Source organism: Rhipicephalus microplus, chromosome 2, assembly GCF_043290135.1.
Source record: "Rhipicephalus microplus isolate Deutch F79 chromosome 2, USDA_Rmic, whole genome shotgun sequence".
In the NCBI taxonomy this organism is placed as follows: domain Eukaryota; kingdom Metazoa; phylum Arthropoda; class Arachnida; order Ixodida; family Ixodidae; genus Rhipicephalus; species Rhipicephalus microplus.
This window is the reverse complement of record NC_134701.1, coordinates 221,154,353-221,170,084: the sequence shown is the minus strand read 5'-3', so window position 1 is coordinate 221,170,084 and position 15,732 is coordinate 221,154,353. Positions and strand designations below refer to the sequence as shown.

At 42.5% G+C, this 15,732-nt stretch overlaps 1 protein-coding gene across 1 annotated transcript in view; it reads left to right on the top strand.

Moving 5' to 3' along the window:
* LOC119186595 (cell adhesion molecule Dscam1) overlaps positions 1–15,732 on the top strand; it is a 350,150-nt gene that overhangs the window by 192,094 nt on the left and 142,324 nt on the right. The window contains exons 7-12 of the mRNA XM_075885810.1: positions 3,240–3,647; positions 4,476–4,634; positions 5,504–5,791; positions 8,997–9,116; positions 10,881–11,057; positions 12,237–12,384. Coding sequence (XP_075741925.1) covers positions 3,240–3,647; positions 4,476–4,634; positions 5,504–5,791; positions 8,997–9,116; positions 10,881–11,057; positions 12,237–12,384 — 1,300 coding nt within the window. The remainder of the gene's footprint in view (positions 1–3,239; positions 3,648–4,475; positions 4,635–5,503; positions 5,792–8,996; positions 9,117–10,880; positions 11,058–12,236; positions 12,385–15,732) is intronic.

Below are 15,732 nucleotides of genomic sequence, written 5' to 3'. Positions count from 1 at the left end.
ATTTAAAACAGCTCGCTGTAAGGGCATGTCTGTTGTTTTTACGTTTCTTCATTGCGACTACAACTATCAAAAATGCTTCTACATTTAACATAAATTATCGCATACATTTTTAAGACCATTTGTTGTCAGATTAGTAAGGAAGCAATTCTTGCCTGAATTTACAAACGAAAATTTATTTGGCTGTTTTTTTTTTAGAAAACAGTGCTTCATTTCAGAAAACTTTGTTATGCTCTGTGGGTGTGTCATAGACTTTAGCAGCGGATGAATTGTGTCCGGTTCATTAGAATAAGACGTAATATTCGCAAAAGAAGTTCAAGCTAATTTTAATACATATATCAAAATATAAATACTCTAGCTCGAATAAGTGAAAGTCTTATCTGAGTTCACCCAAATTAGAAAATAAATGGTTTTTATCAAATTGTGATTTGTAACACTCGAAATGCTCACAAATAAGACACACTTTTCTGAGCTGCATTGGTAGAGGATTTCATTGATTTCAGCTGCTAAATCTTTTTTGAGCAGTATTGGAATGGTATTACTATTTACTGCAAAAACCATTGAGAGGTCGCACCTGTGGGTGCATCGATATATCTGCAAATTTTATCTATCAATAGGGTTTCAATAAGGTATACTAATTCAGCGATTTTCACCGGCATTTGTCATAATTGCGAGTTCCAAATGTGATTTCTACGTTTTTGAAATAGCCTTCCAATTAGTAAGCAATTAACACAGAAAACGTTTCAGGAAATTTGACAAATTAGGCGTGGTGTTTTGATAATCTCATCTGGTTGCAATGACCAAGACGTCACAGCTTTTATGCGCGCTTGACTACGTGATAGTGGTCGCATATAGCACTTGCATCTCCGTTCTATTCGCACTGCATCATTTTTTACCTTCAACCTAGAATTTATCATGATGAGACAAGCGTAAAAAAAATACACACACTCAGAGAGGACACAGACGAGCGCTTACTAGCAACTGAAATTTTTATTTCGAAGCGAACACTAATAAATACATCACACGCATGAACGTCACTCCCAACTTCCCCTGTCATCATCAAAAACGTGATATTACAAAATATGCACGCGCCCACAACCGTAAACAAACACGTACCAAGAACTAAGAAAAGAAAACGTAAAAAACACAGAAACATAAATAAAAAAACGTAACACAAACAAAAACACTGGGTTTTGTGACGTCCAAAAAAGCAAATTCTGCATCTGTTAGTAGAACTGACGCTTGGCTGACGCAACTGTTCCCTCTTTCCTTATTCAATACGCCTCTATTATCTCTCTTGTCGTCTGCTTGTTGTGCCTGTCAATTATTCGTGTGTCGTAAAATTTCGGTTGGCATGTGCATTCCTTGCAGTGCATCGCTAAGTGTGAATAAGGGGCCCCCTTTAGTGAACTCTCATGTTCACGAAGGCGCACATTTAGGCACCGACCCGTCTGACCAACGTATTCCTTTCCACATGTGAAAGGGGTTCAGTATACAACTTTTTTTTTGCACTCAACGTACCTTTTGCCATGCTTTATGCTGCATTTTTTCGATTCCCCAGTTCCTTTCTTGTTAACTAGCCTTTCCACTGCTGGAAAAATCTTTGATAACTTGTTTTCAGCTGAAAAAACAACCCGCACGTCATACCTTAATGCAACTTTTTTCAATCTATGTGAAACATTGTGCAGATATGGGATCATCACTGTCCGCTCTCTTTCACCCTCAACTTGTCTCCTGTCTTGGCTTGTGCCAATGATTGCATTTTTTACTTCCCGACGATTCTTCTCACAGGCCAAAAGGATACAATCATCTTGGTAAGCGGCTCCCCTCAAGCGCTTGATCTGCGCGGAAACACTCTAATTCAATGAGTGTATGCACGATTTTATGAGGGCAGCTTTGATGCAAGAAGTTGCAATCCCATTCTTTACTATCTTCGAATGTGCCGAATGATAGCTCAGCAATGGTTTTTCCGATCTAGGGTGATACATCCAACACGTGTGAAAAGGAGACAAATTAATTTTTATTTCTAGGTCCAGAAACTGAATGCGTCGTTTCTTTGGCACTTCAAAGGTAAACTGTAAGCCACACCCGTTTTTCCTAAAAGCTTTTAAAACAGTCACTAACGTGCTCATACCCGGATCGTTTTTTACCAAAACAAGGTAGTCATCTACAAATCTAAACAGCTTCAGATCCATACCATCTAGCTCTTTACCTACTACTGTGCCAAGTTTGCTAAAAAAAAAACATTGCATAAGATCGGGGCGACACTGGATCCAATGCAAATCCCATCTTTCTGGACGTACACTTCTTCATTCCACCCCACTAGCGGGGAACTCAGATACATGGCCAAAATCTCCATAAAACCTTCTAATCCACACCACAGGTGTTACAAAAAGCCAAGGCGTCAGCCAAGCGTCAGTTCTACTAACATACGCGTAATTTGCTTTTTTGGACGTCAAATAACCCAGTGTTTTTCTTTGTGATACGTTTTTTTTATTTATGTTTCTTTGTTTCTTACGTTTTCTTTTCTTAGTTCTTGGTATGTGTTTGTTCGCGGTTGTGGGCGTGTGCATATTTTGTAATATCACGTTTTTGATGATGAGAGGGGAAGTTGGGAGTGGCGTTCATGCGTGTGATGTATTTATTAGTGTTCGCTTCGAAATAAAAATTTCAGTTGCTAGTAAGCGCTTCTCTGTGTCCTCTCTGAGTGTGTGTATTTTTTTGCGCTTGTCTCATCATGAACCATTACCAACACGCCCAACTGGCAGTCATCCTAGAATTTATATTCTCTTTCTGAATAATGTAGCCTGCCTTGATTACCCAAAAATATTAACACAAAAAAGTCTTTAGCCGTATAATTTAGTCTATATGGTAAATTTTGATTGGAACGCACTACGCAACTCTTGCGACCGCACTTACGGGTATAAAGTGTCATTCTGAAGTACTGCACAACGTGCCTTTGCTTGTTTCGCAAACACCTTGTAATTGTGATCAACTCCCGCCAGACTGCAATGACTTAAAGCTTATTACAAGGAGGAGTGTCGCTCTCGCTTTCTTTCCTTGGCATTTTGTATGAACGGAAACACCATCTCTTTTTAACCACCCTCTTTGATCTGTAGCTAAAGCATTGCTAGGAACAGAAATCAATTAAGGGATATCATCGTGTCGCTTGTGTTATTCGGTATCACTACAATTCGTAAAGGCGTTTATGAACCAGGAAGTCCCCTATGTTTGCCTTGCAGAGACACCTCCGGAGCTGAAGGCAGTGTTCGCGCGCAAACTTGTCGATCCCGGCGAGCGATTTTCGCTGCGCTGCGTGGCCTCGGGCAACCCTCTTCCGCGTGTCACGTGGGCACTAGACGGCGGCATGGTGGGCGAGAGTCACCGAGTGCACTACGGCGACTTCGTTAGCTCGGCGGGCGACGTCATCAGCTACGTGAACGTGACGTCGTCGACGCGCGACGACGGAGGAATGTACCGGTGCGAGGCGTCCAACGACCTGGGCACCGTGTGGCACGAGGACCGCATCGACGTCCGGGGTCCTCCCCGAGTACGGCCCATGGCCAACCTGACCGTGACGTCAGGCACCACGCTGGTGTACCACTGCCCTTACACGGGACACCCGGCACCGAAAGTCACGTGGAGTCGAGGTCGGCGATGACTCGTTTGAGTGAAAGTTCATTCGCGAAGTTAAATATTAGAGAGTCGTAGTGAGGGGCTAAGTGGTTTGCGTACACACACCCTTGAGCTCTATTGTACACCTAGCCGTGCCAACGGAGATTGCGAAGGTTTACGTACGCTAGCCACTTTGGGTACTCTGAACTGAAGTGTTTTATTTAGGCAGTTTTAGTTGGGCGCGCGTAGAGCTGCTCTGGACGCCCAACTAAAACTGTAAAATAACATCACAAAGTAATATATTCATGCAAATATATGCCAGTAGATTCTGTATCTAAGAGCGGTGTACACAAATACGCATTGTTTTCAAAATAATAATCGTACCTGTTTAACAGAAAGAGCTAAGGAGGACTTAAATTACACAAACAAATAAACAATTATAACCAAAACAAATGTTTCTAAGTGCCTAATCTTGCTGCGTCATTTGAAAAGCTTGCAGAATGAAAAAATGTTCTTTGATAACCACACAGGTTACATACGATGCCATGCGACTACATCTCGATTTTAAAGAGCTTCTTACTTAGGCCCAGTATTCAGCCTAAGCTTTGAAGAATAAGAAAATGTAGTTGAAGACGTTTCAATGATCGTAGAGGGGGGGGGGGGGAGGGAAGCTTAGTTTTGAAGAAACCATTGCACGAGGTTTCCTCAACATGTTAGTCTTCCTGGAGTAGCATTATGTAATATGCAGGTCAGTGTCTAAGCCAAATTGTAGCAAAGTCTTCTTGCTCGGGTAAATTCTTCGGTCGCAACAAATAAACGCTTACTGTTCTCTTTATATGCTGCCATTCTTGTACAATACGCAGGCGGGAGGGATCTGCCACACAACGAGAGGCAGCGTGCCTTTGAAAATGGTACGATTGTCATCACCGATGTCACGCGAGAGTCTGACGAAGGCATTTACACATGTCGTGCCACGACACCTAAGCAGGAAGACAGCAAAGATCTCAACTTGAAGATAATCAGTGAGTATAAGCATTTTCCTCTTTGTTATAGTGATTTGCGGTGGAGGGGAAGCGCACAAAGGATCTGCACACGATATCCGAGCACTTAGTTACAAGGCACCACTATTACACGACCAAACCAGGTTATTTTCGCCGTATGCCTCTCATCTCCACCAATTCACATGCAGCGTGAGCGTGGAAAAGAAATAACAAATGAAGCAAATAATGTTCTAAGTATATTGACTCGCGATTTCATCTCTCGACCTGTGACTTCGTAATGAGGTGCTTGCACTATCCATCTGACAAGCGTGCATTTTCTTAGAAAGATTGGACTTGCGTGTAGTAACAACCATGGTTGTGGGGTGACACCGCTCTCCATTGATTGGTAGACCAAACCGCTGTCGTTACAGACGTACCTAACAATTTGCCTTTAAAATAGAGGCTTCTATCAAAGTAATAGCAAAATTAAAATATAAATAGAACGGTAGAGCTAAATAGATAACAAAATGCTATATTGAAACGAAAAAAGACAGAAAGAAACTCGATGACCATTCATCTCTACAACATTCAAGAGAAAATTCCATTACACTCAATCACTATCATCGCCATACAATTATCATCATCAAAGTTGAGAAAACTGCAAGTAAATTTTATGGGAGTGTAATAAAAGGTCAAAAATAAAATGATGGGGGTAATAGTGGCCACCACCTCATTCGAGTAAGTGGCGGCCACATATCCATGTTCCAATTCAAGCGGCAGAAAGGGAAACATAGAAACGCTGCAGGATGTATACGGCTCCAAGGACGTAAAATATGTAGCTCGCCTTGCATGTTTTCTCTCTGACAGAGAAACGTGGACCTAACACTACTTTTCGATCACCCCCTTTGCAGAAAAAACGGTTCTGAACCCGTTCAGTTTTCCCAAGACGCTTGCCGAAGGAATGCAGGTGGTGATCACGTGTTCGGTCCGCTCCGGCGACACGCCCATCAAGATATGGTGGCTCAAAGACGGCGTGCCCTTCAGCAAGACCCAGCTGAACATACAGGAGGCATCGCTGGGAGACCTTGGTTCGAACCTCGTGTTCAATGACGTGGGCCGTGCGCACAACGGGCGTTACACGTGCGTCGCTGAGAACGACGGCGGAATCACGAACCACACAGCCGAACTTGTCGTATTCGGTGAGTACTGGTGGGCACGTTGTTGAAACAAAAGCCTTGGAGGCTTCATCAAACGCGAAAAGAAAACGTCGGTGTTAACAGGACTGATGCAAAAAAGTAAAGATGACACGAAGACGTCATCGTATGGCATCATCATGACATCATAGGTATACGAAATGTGACACAACATCCTGACGTCATGTGATGAAGCCATAAATTGATATAGTCGTTTGGTCCAAGATGAATCGATCCTGGTAGAAATGCAAACTCACGCAAGGTGCGAAGAGCTTTTGGGGAACGATGAAACGAATTTGGAAGAATGAGAAAAAATATGCTTATTGCATTCGAGTCGCCTGGACGATAAGCATAATCGGGCAAGAGGGGTTTTTTCTTTTTTGTTGTTGTTATTGCCTAGTTTATAACAATTATATATATACAACATAACCAGACATGTCTTAACTGAAAAAGCGTGCACTGTTAGTGATGATGATAATTGCTCTGCGCACTACCCGGCGTTATTATTAGTGTAAAGAGCTCCATCGATAAAATTGTTCAGGACTTCAACGAATGTCACTGAGACCACAAGCTGGACAATATTGAACGTTTATCGACTCTCTAATTGAACAAAGTATGAAGATTACTTTATTTGGAAAGCAAATCTGCTGCATCAAACACAGAAAAAGTTCACGTTCACAAAATTCACCGTGTCAAGCACTGCCGAAACTCTGTACTTGAAATTGCTACTTTTACAGGGACAGCTCGGAGATTATGATTGCGCCGCGGTCGCTACTCCTCGTTCATTTTGATTAGATGTGCTCAGTACGGCTTTCTTTCGTAAGAACAGCTTTCTATTTAGCTTCATGCAAAGCAGTTTTCTTGCTTACTTGTTTCATCTTCAGTGGTGTGTATTTACAAAGTGCTATTACCAGTAATTTTTTAGGAGTCAGTTAAGAGGCTGTCGTTAGATTTGCATTAAAAAACTATGCTTTGCGTAACAACATATTTCACATTCAGTTTTCTTGCCTTTTCAATAGAGGTCTTGCTGTTTTACCATATGAAAATGTAGATATGTAGGATGATATCTTCTTGTCAGAAAATGTGGCCTGGCTTAATTTAATATTCTGCTTTGATAAGCCTTTCGTCGCGCAGCAATAGAAAGGGAGTTTTAAAGTTCAGTAAATAAATATGTGTTAGTGGAGTGCAGGACCACAAAATCCAATGTGTATCACCAAATATATACCTGGTTTTAAAGCCCGAATAACGAAGCGCGTGTCCCTTGCGATCTTATTACTTGAAGTTCTGCGGCAGCGCTTAGTTCTAGCGTAGCACTTTTTTGGGGAATTTGGTTCTAGCAGGTGCTAGCCTGCATGTAACCTGTTGCAATGTGTATGAGGTCACAGCTGAAGGCCATTGCTAGTGATTGGAGGTACGCGACGGACAGCCCAAGAGTAAAGCTCTGGTAAATAGTACTCAAATGATGTTTGTGTTATCCCCGGTTTGAACTAAACCACGAAGTATTTTGTATAAGTATTGTATACGTTTCTTGCATTATATAGCTTCCGCAGGCGATGCAGAAAAACAAGTAACTTGCAGAGACCCAGAAAACGCTGTCCTTCCAAGTCTACAAGTTCAAAGTATGCCACGACAATTCGTTATTTTTAGCTCATCAAACCCAAAAAAAAAAAGAATACATGAAAAGATTGCAAGAGTAGTTTGCAAAAGATTGTGATAAACTGATCAAAATGTTTCGCTTCTGATGAGGTGTTACCCCTATGAGCTCCTGCAAAACACTCCCTTTGGCTTCTGGGCCCTATCAACGTCTTTTACAAACACGTACATACACTGAATCCGACGTAAATTTGGTGTATCTGCGATGCACATAATTAAATGAAATAGGTTCGGTTGGGTAGGCCTATGTATGGTAAAAAAATTATGTTAAGTATTATATACGTTCATGTAGCATGTGTAGTCTAACGAAAAACCGCAATTTCAGCTCTTTGTAACATACTATCAATAACTGTGGCATTTAAACGTCTATACGCGATGGTTTCACACCTATACCAGAGCACTGAAGAAAAGAAATGCCAAAATTAGCTGTATTTACACCACTGCGAAATAGCCTGCTTTACAGCAGTGCTTGCGGCAAGGTGTCAGCTTCGGGATTATCAATACCAACTGCCACGTGTCGCTCTCTCTTCTTCATTTTCGGATAAGATAGAATGAGAATCTGAGGCTTCATTATTTTAAAGCAGAATTTATTTTAATGAACATACCTCTGCAATTGTCCACTACGGTGTATCAGCCGTTACAGTGGTCAGCTGCTAACGCCAATGAAGTTCGCGGGTTTGATACCGGCCATGGCAGTAGCATTTTAGTGAATGCGGAATAGTTGAGGCTGTGTGAGGCGAGTGTAGGTTAAAAAACGCCGATTGGTCTAAATTGCCGGATCTTACGTTGTCCCTCAAAACCATATCGTGGTTTTGGGTTGGAAAGCCCCAGATATCATTAATATATTCACATTCGCTGTTTCTGATTCAATTTTAAATACAATTTTGTCTAATACAATTGCTCCTGACATTTCTAAAGACATTAATGCACGTATGTTCATCATTAAGCGGCTTCTGCTTATCACACGATATCGAATGCTCGTCAGAGGTCGTAATCCAGTCCCAAACTTCATGAAATGTCATCTGTCTGGTAAACGCTGCGGTAAGACATTTTCTATACCACGTAACAATCTTTCTTACATAAATAGAATCCTATACCACTTCTGTCACTTTTTTCCCTGGATACACAGCTCAGCCTTGGAGTCAAACTAAAAGCAAATTTAAAATAGTGTGCGATTGTTATCGCTTAAAACGTTGAAATATATTGTGCCACACTTTTGTGAGATAGTACATATTTCACAGATAGAAATTGTGCCAATGAGGCCCCAAAGTGTGTCTATGTTATCTGGGGAATATTTGGGAAACCTTCAGAATAGATGCACTGCGTACACGACTGTAGCTGTGCCAAGTGTTATTTATCCTGTACTACAGGCACCGGTGATTGTGAGCATGTGCTTTGTGTCATACAGTAGCTATGTTTTCTTTTTATATCTTATTAATCTTTCTTCTACACCCACCAGGGCAAGATAACAATCCAAAGATTTATATCGGTCAATTTCCATGTGTTTACAAACATGCGTCTCTCCGTTGCTCTATGTTTGAAACTGGTACGCTTACAGTACCGCCGAAATGGAAGATTGAACCGAGCGACAAGTCCAGCATCGTCAGGTCGAGGGTTACTTTTGACTGTCAAGCGGAGGGCCATCCACCACCACTCATTCGATGGAAGATAGCCCTCGGTGAGTCATTCCATGTTCCAAGCATCTATGTGCAAAATCACGGGTAATAGCGATGTCATGTCCTTTACCAGATTGGACATACCACAACGCACCGAACAAAAGTTATCTACAAGATATTACAAAGTCTTGAAGAGAGATGGACGTACGAATTCGCGGTATTAAATCCCGGCGGCGGCGGCTGTATTTCTGATGGAGGCGAAAATGTTGTAGGCCCGTGTACAGAGATTTGGGTGCACGTTAAAGAACCCCAGGTGGTCGAAATTTCCGGAGCCCTCCACTACGGCGTCTCTCATAATCATGTGGTGGTTTTGGGGCGTTAAACACCACATATCAATCATTACATGAAAACTATACTTGTGTATTAGTCACGCGGTGTCATCTTTTTTGAAGTTGTATGCATTTTTAACTATGAATACATATTGTGTGAGTTGTTTTGTTTTTCATTCTGCATCTATTTTTAACGCTATAACGTTAAAAAGCTCATTTCGCCAAAATTGCGGCATCGGCTTCGACGTCGGCGTTGGAGTCGGTGTCGTTAGTTTTGAGCGAAAAACCATCAACGTGTCCTTGACGAAAAGTTGAGACAGATGCAAAGAAGACAAAATAGACTAAAATATTTGCTTTTAGTGAGAGTCGAATTCAGTTTGTTTGCGCGGAAAGCGGGTGTTCTATCACATGGACATAGATAGCATGGTTCTAAAAACATAGCTGGTGCAACTCTATTTGCGTCGATATGAATCATAAATGACCTCGTGCTATGGCATACTCAAACAAATGTTTGGATGAGCTGAGCGCAGTCCTATACTGTATTGATTTACTCGGTAATAACGTTTTGCGCAAGCCGACTGGTGCCACGCACATGCGTTTCACAACTGTTCCATTTACAGAGTCAGTCGATGCGGCATGCTCTGCTTATATGCAGTGGTGATGTAAAAAAAAAATACCTGCGCAATATTACAATAAATAGCAGTACGTATAGAAAAAAAAACACATTCACGTCATGCATACGCGACGGTCGATACTGGCTGCGTGGCCATTTATCTGCGCTTAACATGGCGCATTATTATGACAGAACGATGATCTAAATTGGGAGGTATAAAAAAGGGCAAGGAGAGGGAGAGGGATCACTATTCGTAGACAATGCAGGTGTTCTACGAGCGTTGTCACGAACACCCAGAAGCGGCTGGTTTGCACAGGGGCCGCTGTTATGGTCTACTTTGCCAGATGACATTGTCACGAATTGCGTGACTCGGCCGCATCATCCACATACGACCTCACTGTACAATGGAGGCCTTTTATGACAAGAAGAAAAAGAAAAAATATCTAGGCAAATAACCCTCATCTCCTGTCGGTGATTAATAGGCATTCGCTGTGGAACGACATCCACCGCCCTCTCCTTTGTAACATAATAAAATGGGGTGATTGATCCAAAAAAAAAAAACGACATGCGCTTGTGAATCCTGAAAGGCCTAAGATATTTATGTGCTAAAACAATAAGCAACAAGGTAAAACTAGAAATCTCTGTTTGTCTGTGTTAATTTTTTTCGTTCACCAATGAATTTCACTCAATAGAGACTGTATTTACACTACCTTCTTTATTTATTCTTTAGTTGCATAAATTGCGACGTAAGATCCTTTTTGTCGGTGTTTCTAATCAAATCTTTCTCTTTCTCTCTTCTTTCCTCTCTTTTTCCTTCTTACCCTGACCACTATTCCCGTTACTTTCCTGCCCGCTTTCTTTTCCCGTATCTGCGGATGCCACAGGAGACGATGCGGGAAAGGCGTTTAAATCCATAATCAGCAATTATCATATGCAGATGTTCGAAAACGGTTCTCTCATTATCAACGACGTCGAGCCCAAGGACGCCGGTCAATACCTCTGCGAGGCGACTAACGGAATCGGCGTGGGAATCAGCACCGTCGTTCGGCTCTCTGTTCACGGTGGGTGTCTCCGTTCACGGTGGGGCTGCAAACATTCTCGCACCATAACGAATGTGCCCGGAACCATGGTATAAGGCTGACCCATTTTAGTTTTAGCAACGTTTCACTTTTCTTTTCGCGGTGTTTCTTTTCTTTCTTTTATTTTTTTTTGCCCCGAAAGTAATATTGAACCAGGGCATTTCGGCAGCGATTCTCTTCGCAGACTGATTACATTTCCATCTTCACAAATGAAGCGGCCGTTTTGCACGTCACTCTCTTTACCTCGCTGCTGCCCATATCATCTTTTGTTTTCCCTTCTTGTCTGTGTGAAATTGAGTCGAACAAGGGATCCTATAATCACTGACGATAGCTCGCTTGCGTAATAAATGTGAGACGAATCTCTGGCAATATATTACGTGTACTTCTCATTGTCTTTCTTTTTTTTTCCTGTGTGGGTTGGTGGCTCTTCATACTTAAAAAGTGTTTCTTTTTTGTGGGCACGTGTGGCTCTAACCTAAGATGTTTGTTTTCAATACAGATTAGTTACAATGAATGTTAAAAGAATAGAAATCTTTTAAATTATGTAAGAGGTGTGTGCAGCTGTATTCATCGCTAGGACGTTGCGAAGAAACAAGGTTTTAATACCGCCGTAAAGAAGTAAGTTACTCTTATTCATATTGACTTGCACAAGCACCACGTCTGCGAGATATTGTGCTATCTCATTTTCAGGATCTTCGATAATCGCAAGCAGCACCAAAAACTTTCGAACATTTGTATTCGTTTGACACGCATCTGCTGGTTTGCTCGGTCGAGAATAGCGTTCAACAGGTTGCGAAAATAAACAGCATGACTAACTGCATGAAAGACAGAAGTACCACAGGACCAACAGGTCTTCAGTCCCTCTTTCACGCTGGCTAACTTCGCAAATGCCACAAAAACTTGCCCAGACAAAATCTCTGCTAACTGCAAAAGGTTGTTTTGCATCTGAATCCCTTTATTATACGGAGTTGAAAAGTAACTTTCGTTTCGTTCACAACTCTTTATACACAAGTTAACGTGATGTACAAGTAATATGACTAGATTAAAATGAATAAAGAGTCACCCAGCAAAGAAAGTCCAGGTAGAATCTTATACCCATGTGCGGAAATTACAGTGAGGTGCCATAGTTTGCTTTACATCCCCAAAATGTTTGTTCTACAGTGGCCGCGCATTTCAAAGTAAGCTACCAGGCTCTGCGTGTCAACAAGGGCGAGCAAGCTCGACTCGTGTGTGAAGCATACGGAGAAAAACCACTCACGATATCCTGGAAGAAAGACAACATGAACCTCGATCATCGCTACATATCAAGGCAAGTTTATGGCACTCGGGTTTTAAAGCCGATAGTCTTTTTGAAGATACTTAGGCGTAACAACGATGGTCTGTCCGTCTGTCTGTACAATGGTATGTTAGGCCGCCGTAACGATGCCCCAAACGGCACCAACCGATACCCCTGTCGGCCAACGCGATCCGCAGCACCCACCAATACTGCTCAAGTTTCAGCGCTCATACTTGTGCGACTGTCAATTCAAAAGCAGTAATTGTGCATATTTGAGGTACCATAACCATAGAGTTTCCCAAAATTAACTAGAGGGCACTCTGGCGCTGCGATCGTTCAGCGACCATAGAAATGATGGGTAGTACACACATTTGCCTAGTCTTCATTGTTGTGGGCGGCGAATCGTACTTGCGGTTTTGTTTATTACCGGTTACGGTTTTGTTTTGAAAGAAAGAACAAACCCTTTTGAACTTAAGGACTTGATTCGAAATAGTAAGCTTAAAAAATAAGGTTTTGAAGCGCAAACGGTGAACATTTGCTAATTTATGTTTTCGTGAAAAAACTGCTCAAAGCCACACGAAGACGCACGGAGCCAGAAGAAGGCCAGAGGTACGAAAATTAGACAAATGTGTGTACTACCCATCATTCCCATGCTCGCTGAAGTGCCGTGTGTTGCAACTCCCATAGACACTAGCACCAGAGTTCCCTCTAGTTAGTATTGTGGGAAACTCTATGACCATAACAACATGTCAATATTTTTTATGTTTGGCTTTATACTAGAGAAGGTATTCATAAGTAATTCCAAGGACCGTAGCGTTTGTCACGTTGCGCTGACAATGTAGCCTAAAAAGGCAAGTGTTTCCATTGCTTTGCTAAGACGACACGGTGGTGGCACCTGCCGTCACTTTTCATTCTACACCTTATCGCCTCCGAGAGAGGAGCGCACGCCTTCCTTCATTTTCGAAACGTTTTCGAAGGTAACTGCCAGATAGCGCTCGTGTATAACGTTCCTCGATGCACTCGTTCGCCTTCGCTGCACGGATCAAGACCCGCCAACGCAACGCCTCTAAAATACAATTCACCAATTTTCTCGGGCACAACATCAAATACATGTTTTGTTCATTTTTCCAGACAGGTGCCTATGGTTTTTCGACAACATTTACAGTGAAACATGCAGATATGGCACCAATTTTTTTATTTGTTTCCTTTGCACTGTTTAGTACCGCAATATTATCATTGTCTTGTGTAGAAAGCAGGAAAAATGCCGTGCTCTAAAATATGAGCAGAACAGTTCACAACATTCCAAGTATTGCACGTATTGCACAACACATTCATGAGCGAAAAACACAGACTTTAATCGATCCAGAAAAACACATGAGCTTTAATCAACACTGAAAAAGAGGTAGAGTAATACACATTTATAATAAAAAATCATCAAGTTTAGCAGCTGGGCTTACGCCTCCCACGAGAGGGCGTCAAGGGCTTGCCTTGAGGCAGCTTCGTGGGCGTGCTAAGTCGCCCATGTTTGGTCATCGAGGGCGGAGCTGCGCCAAGCCTCACGCAGCCTCGACGATAGGGTCGTGGTGTTAGTGTTTATGTATGTGCCGGGCACTCCCACCGACACTTGGGAGTAGCGTGTACGTCCGAGAATATGAGGCGGAGGCTGGTAGGTGAGGGATACGTGTTGGTTTTCAGTAGACGTAGAGTTGTGGTCAACACCTGCAGAGCTTGGAATAAGGTGGGGGGAAGGCTCAGCGTCCGAGGTAAAATGCCTTAACGATATTATTGTACTTAGACTGTCCCTAGTGTCGAACTCGTCTCCTGTTACTCCGGCGCGGTGGACGCCTCGCACAATGGAGTGGGTGATCTTATTGAGGTATGGGAGTTGTGGGTGGACTGAGCCCGCATGGGCGAGAATCCATGTCAAGGAGATCATGCTGTCTTTAGAGCGTGGTGCCTGGCAAAGGATGCAAAGCACTTGAGGGGAGATGTGGCCTTTGCTGAAGTTAGTAACGGCAGAGCGAGTCATACATGATTGTGTGACAGGTGGGGTTTAGAGTGCCAGGGCAATGACCACTTCATCAGCCGTCTCAGCAGTGGTACTAGAGACACTGGTTGCATGTTGAAGGACTCCATCACGTGTGGGATCATTACAAAACGCAATATTTTTTTTTTCGGAGGGCTTGTTCATATCAGAGAAACAACCAAATGAACTGAACAGACAATTAGTCCCGGGAGTAAGCATGAACTTGCGAGTTCCACTTATCCGACGCACTCACTCCAGTGAGACCTCTCCAACACTCCTATTCGCCCCTATACTTGCATCACCATGCACCACACGCTTCACGCTATGGTACGTGATATCTCACCATTGATACAACAGTTTCTACTGGTATAGTGACTCCATTGATTCTACCAACTGTGTATTATATCAGATGACTGACAATATGCAAAATAAAAATAGTGTATCAGCACTGCCGATAACTTATCTATGGCGAACCCTCTATTTAAACTGCTTTAATCAAGGCGCCGTCATTACCGAGAGTGAAACGAGACTGCGTATTCCCTAGAAAACAGGCGCTGTGTGACACAAATTAACCAATTCAGAAGAATTGTGTTAACTACTTTGCAAAACTGTGGCACCTCATGGGCTCATACGCACAGCCTTAGTAAAGCACAAGAAGCACAAGTATAAAGCAGGAATAAGCACAGCCTCAGTAAATGTCCTAGCGTGGGGCTTTAAGCATATCGATAGAGCATTTTCTTCCTAAAGCGTCTGAATTCGTCATACATATAGTGCACTCCTTAATCAATTGACAACTTCTCAAAACCTCCCCTCTATTTACAGCCTCATTCGTTTAAACTGTATCTAGTTGATCATGTTATTCTCCCATGGCCCCATGAAGCCAGTTGTGACTTTCATACGTCAAACGCAGCCGCGTGGCATGTTTTTCGCGCTTCTGGCACATTAGTCAAAAAAAAGATTTTAATTTTTTTAATGTCATGATACAGTTATCTCCAACCTGCCCTCTGCTCGCACAAAAGGCGCGTACCGCAAAGCGCATCGTCATTCCTGGTGATAGAATGAATGGCCCGACCAAGCTATATCTTCCAACCAAGCTATATGTGATACAAGGTACAAAAAATAATAAACAGGCCAGGCACACCAACTAGATTTTCACCAGTGAAATAGACCTGAAAAAATAGAGCGAAGAGCATCTCTGTGTTCTCATCCTCAAAGCTAAAGCAACTAAATAAAGCTAGTAATGAATAATCAAACAAAATTAAGGTACGCTAAACTGCACACAAGAAGCGGTGGTGGTGGCGGCGAGAGAGGAAGGAAAACCGTGCTGAGAGGCCAGTATTACCAGTTCGAATCGA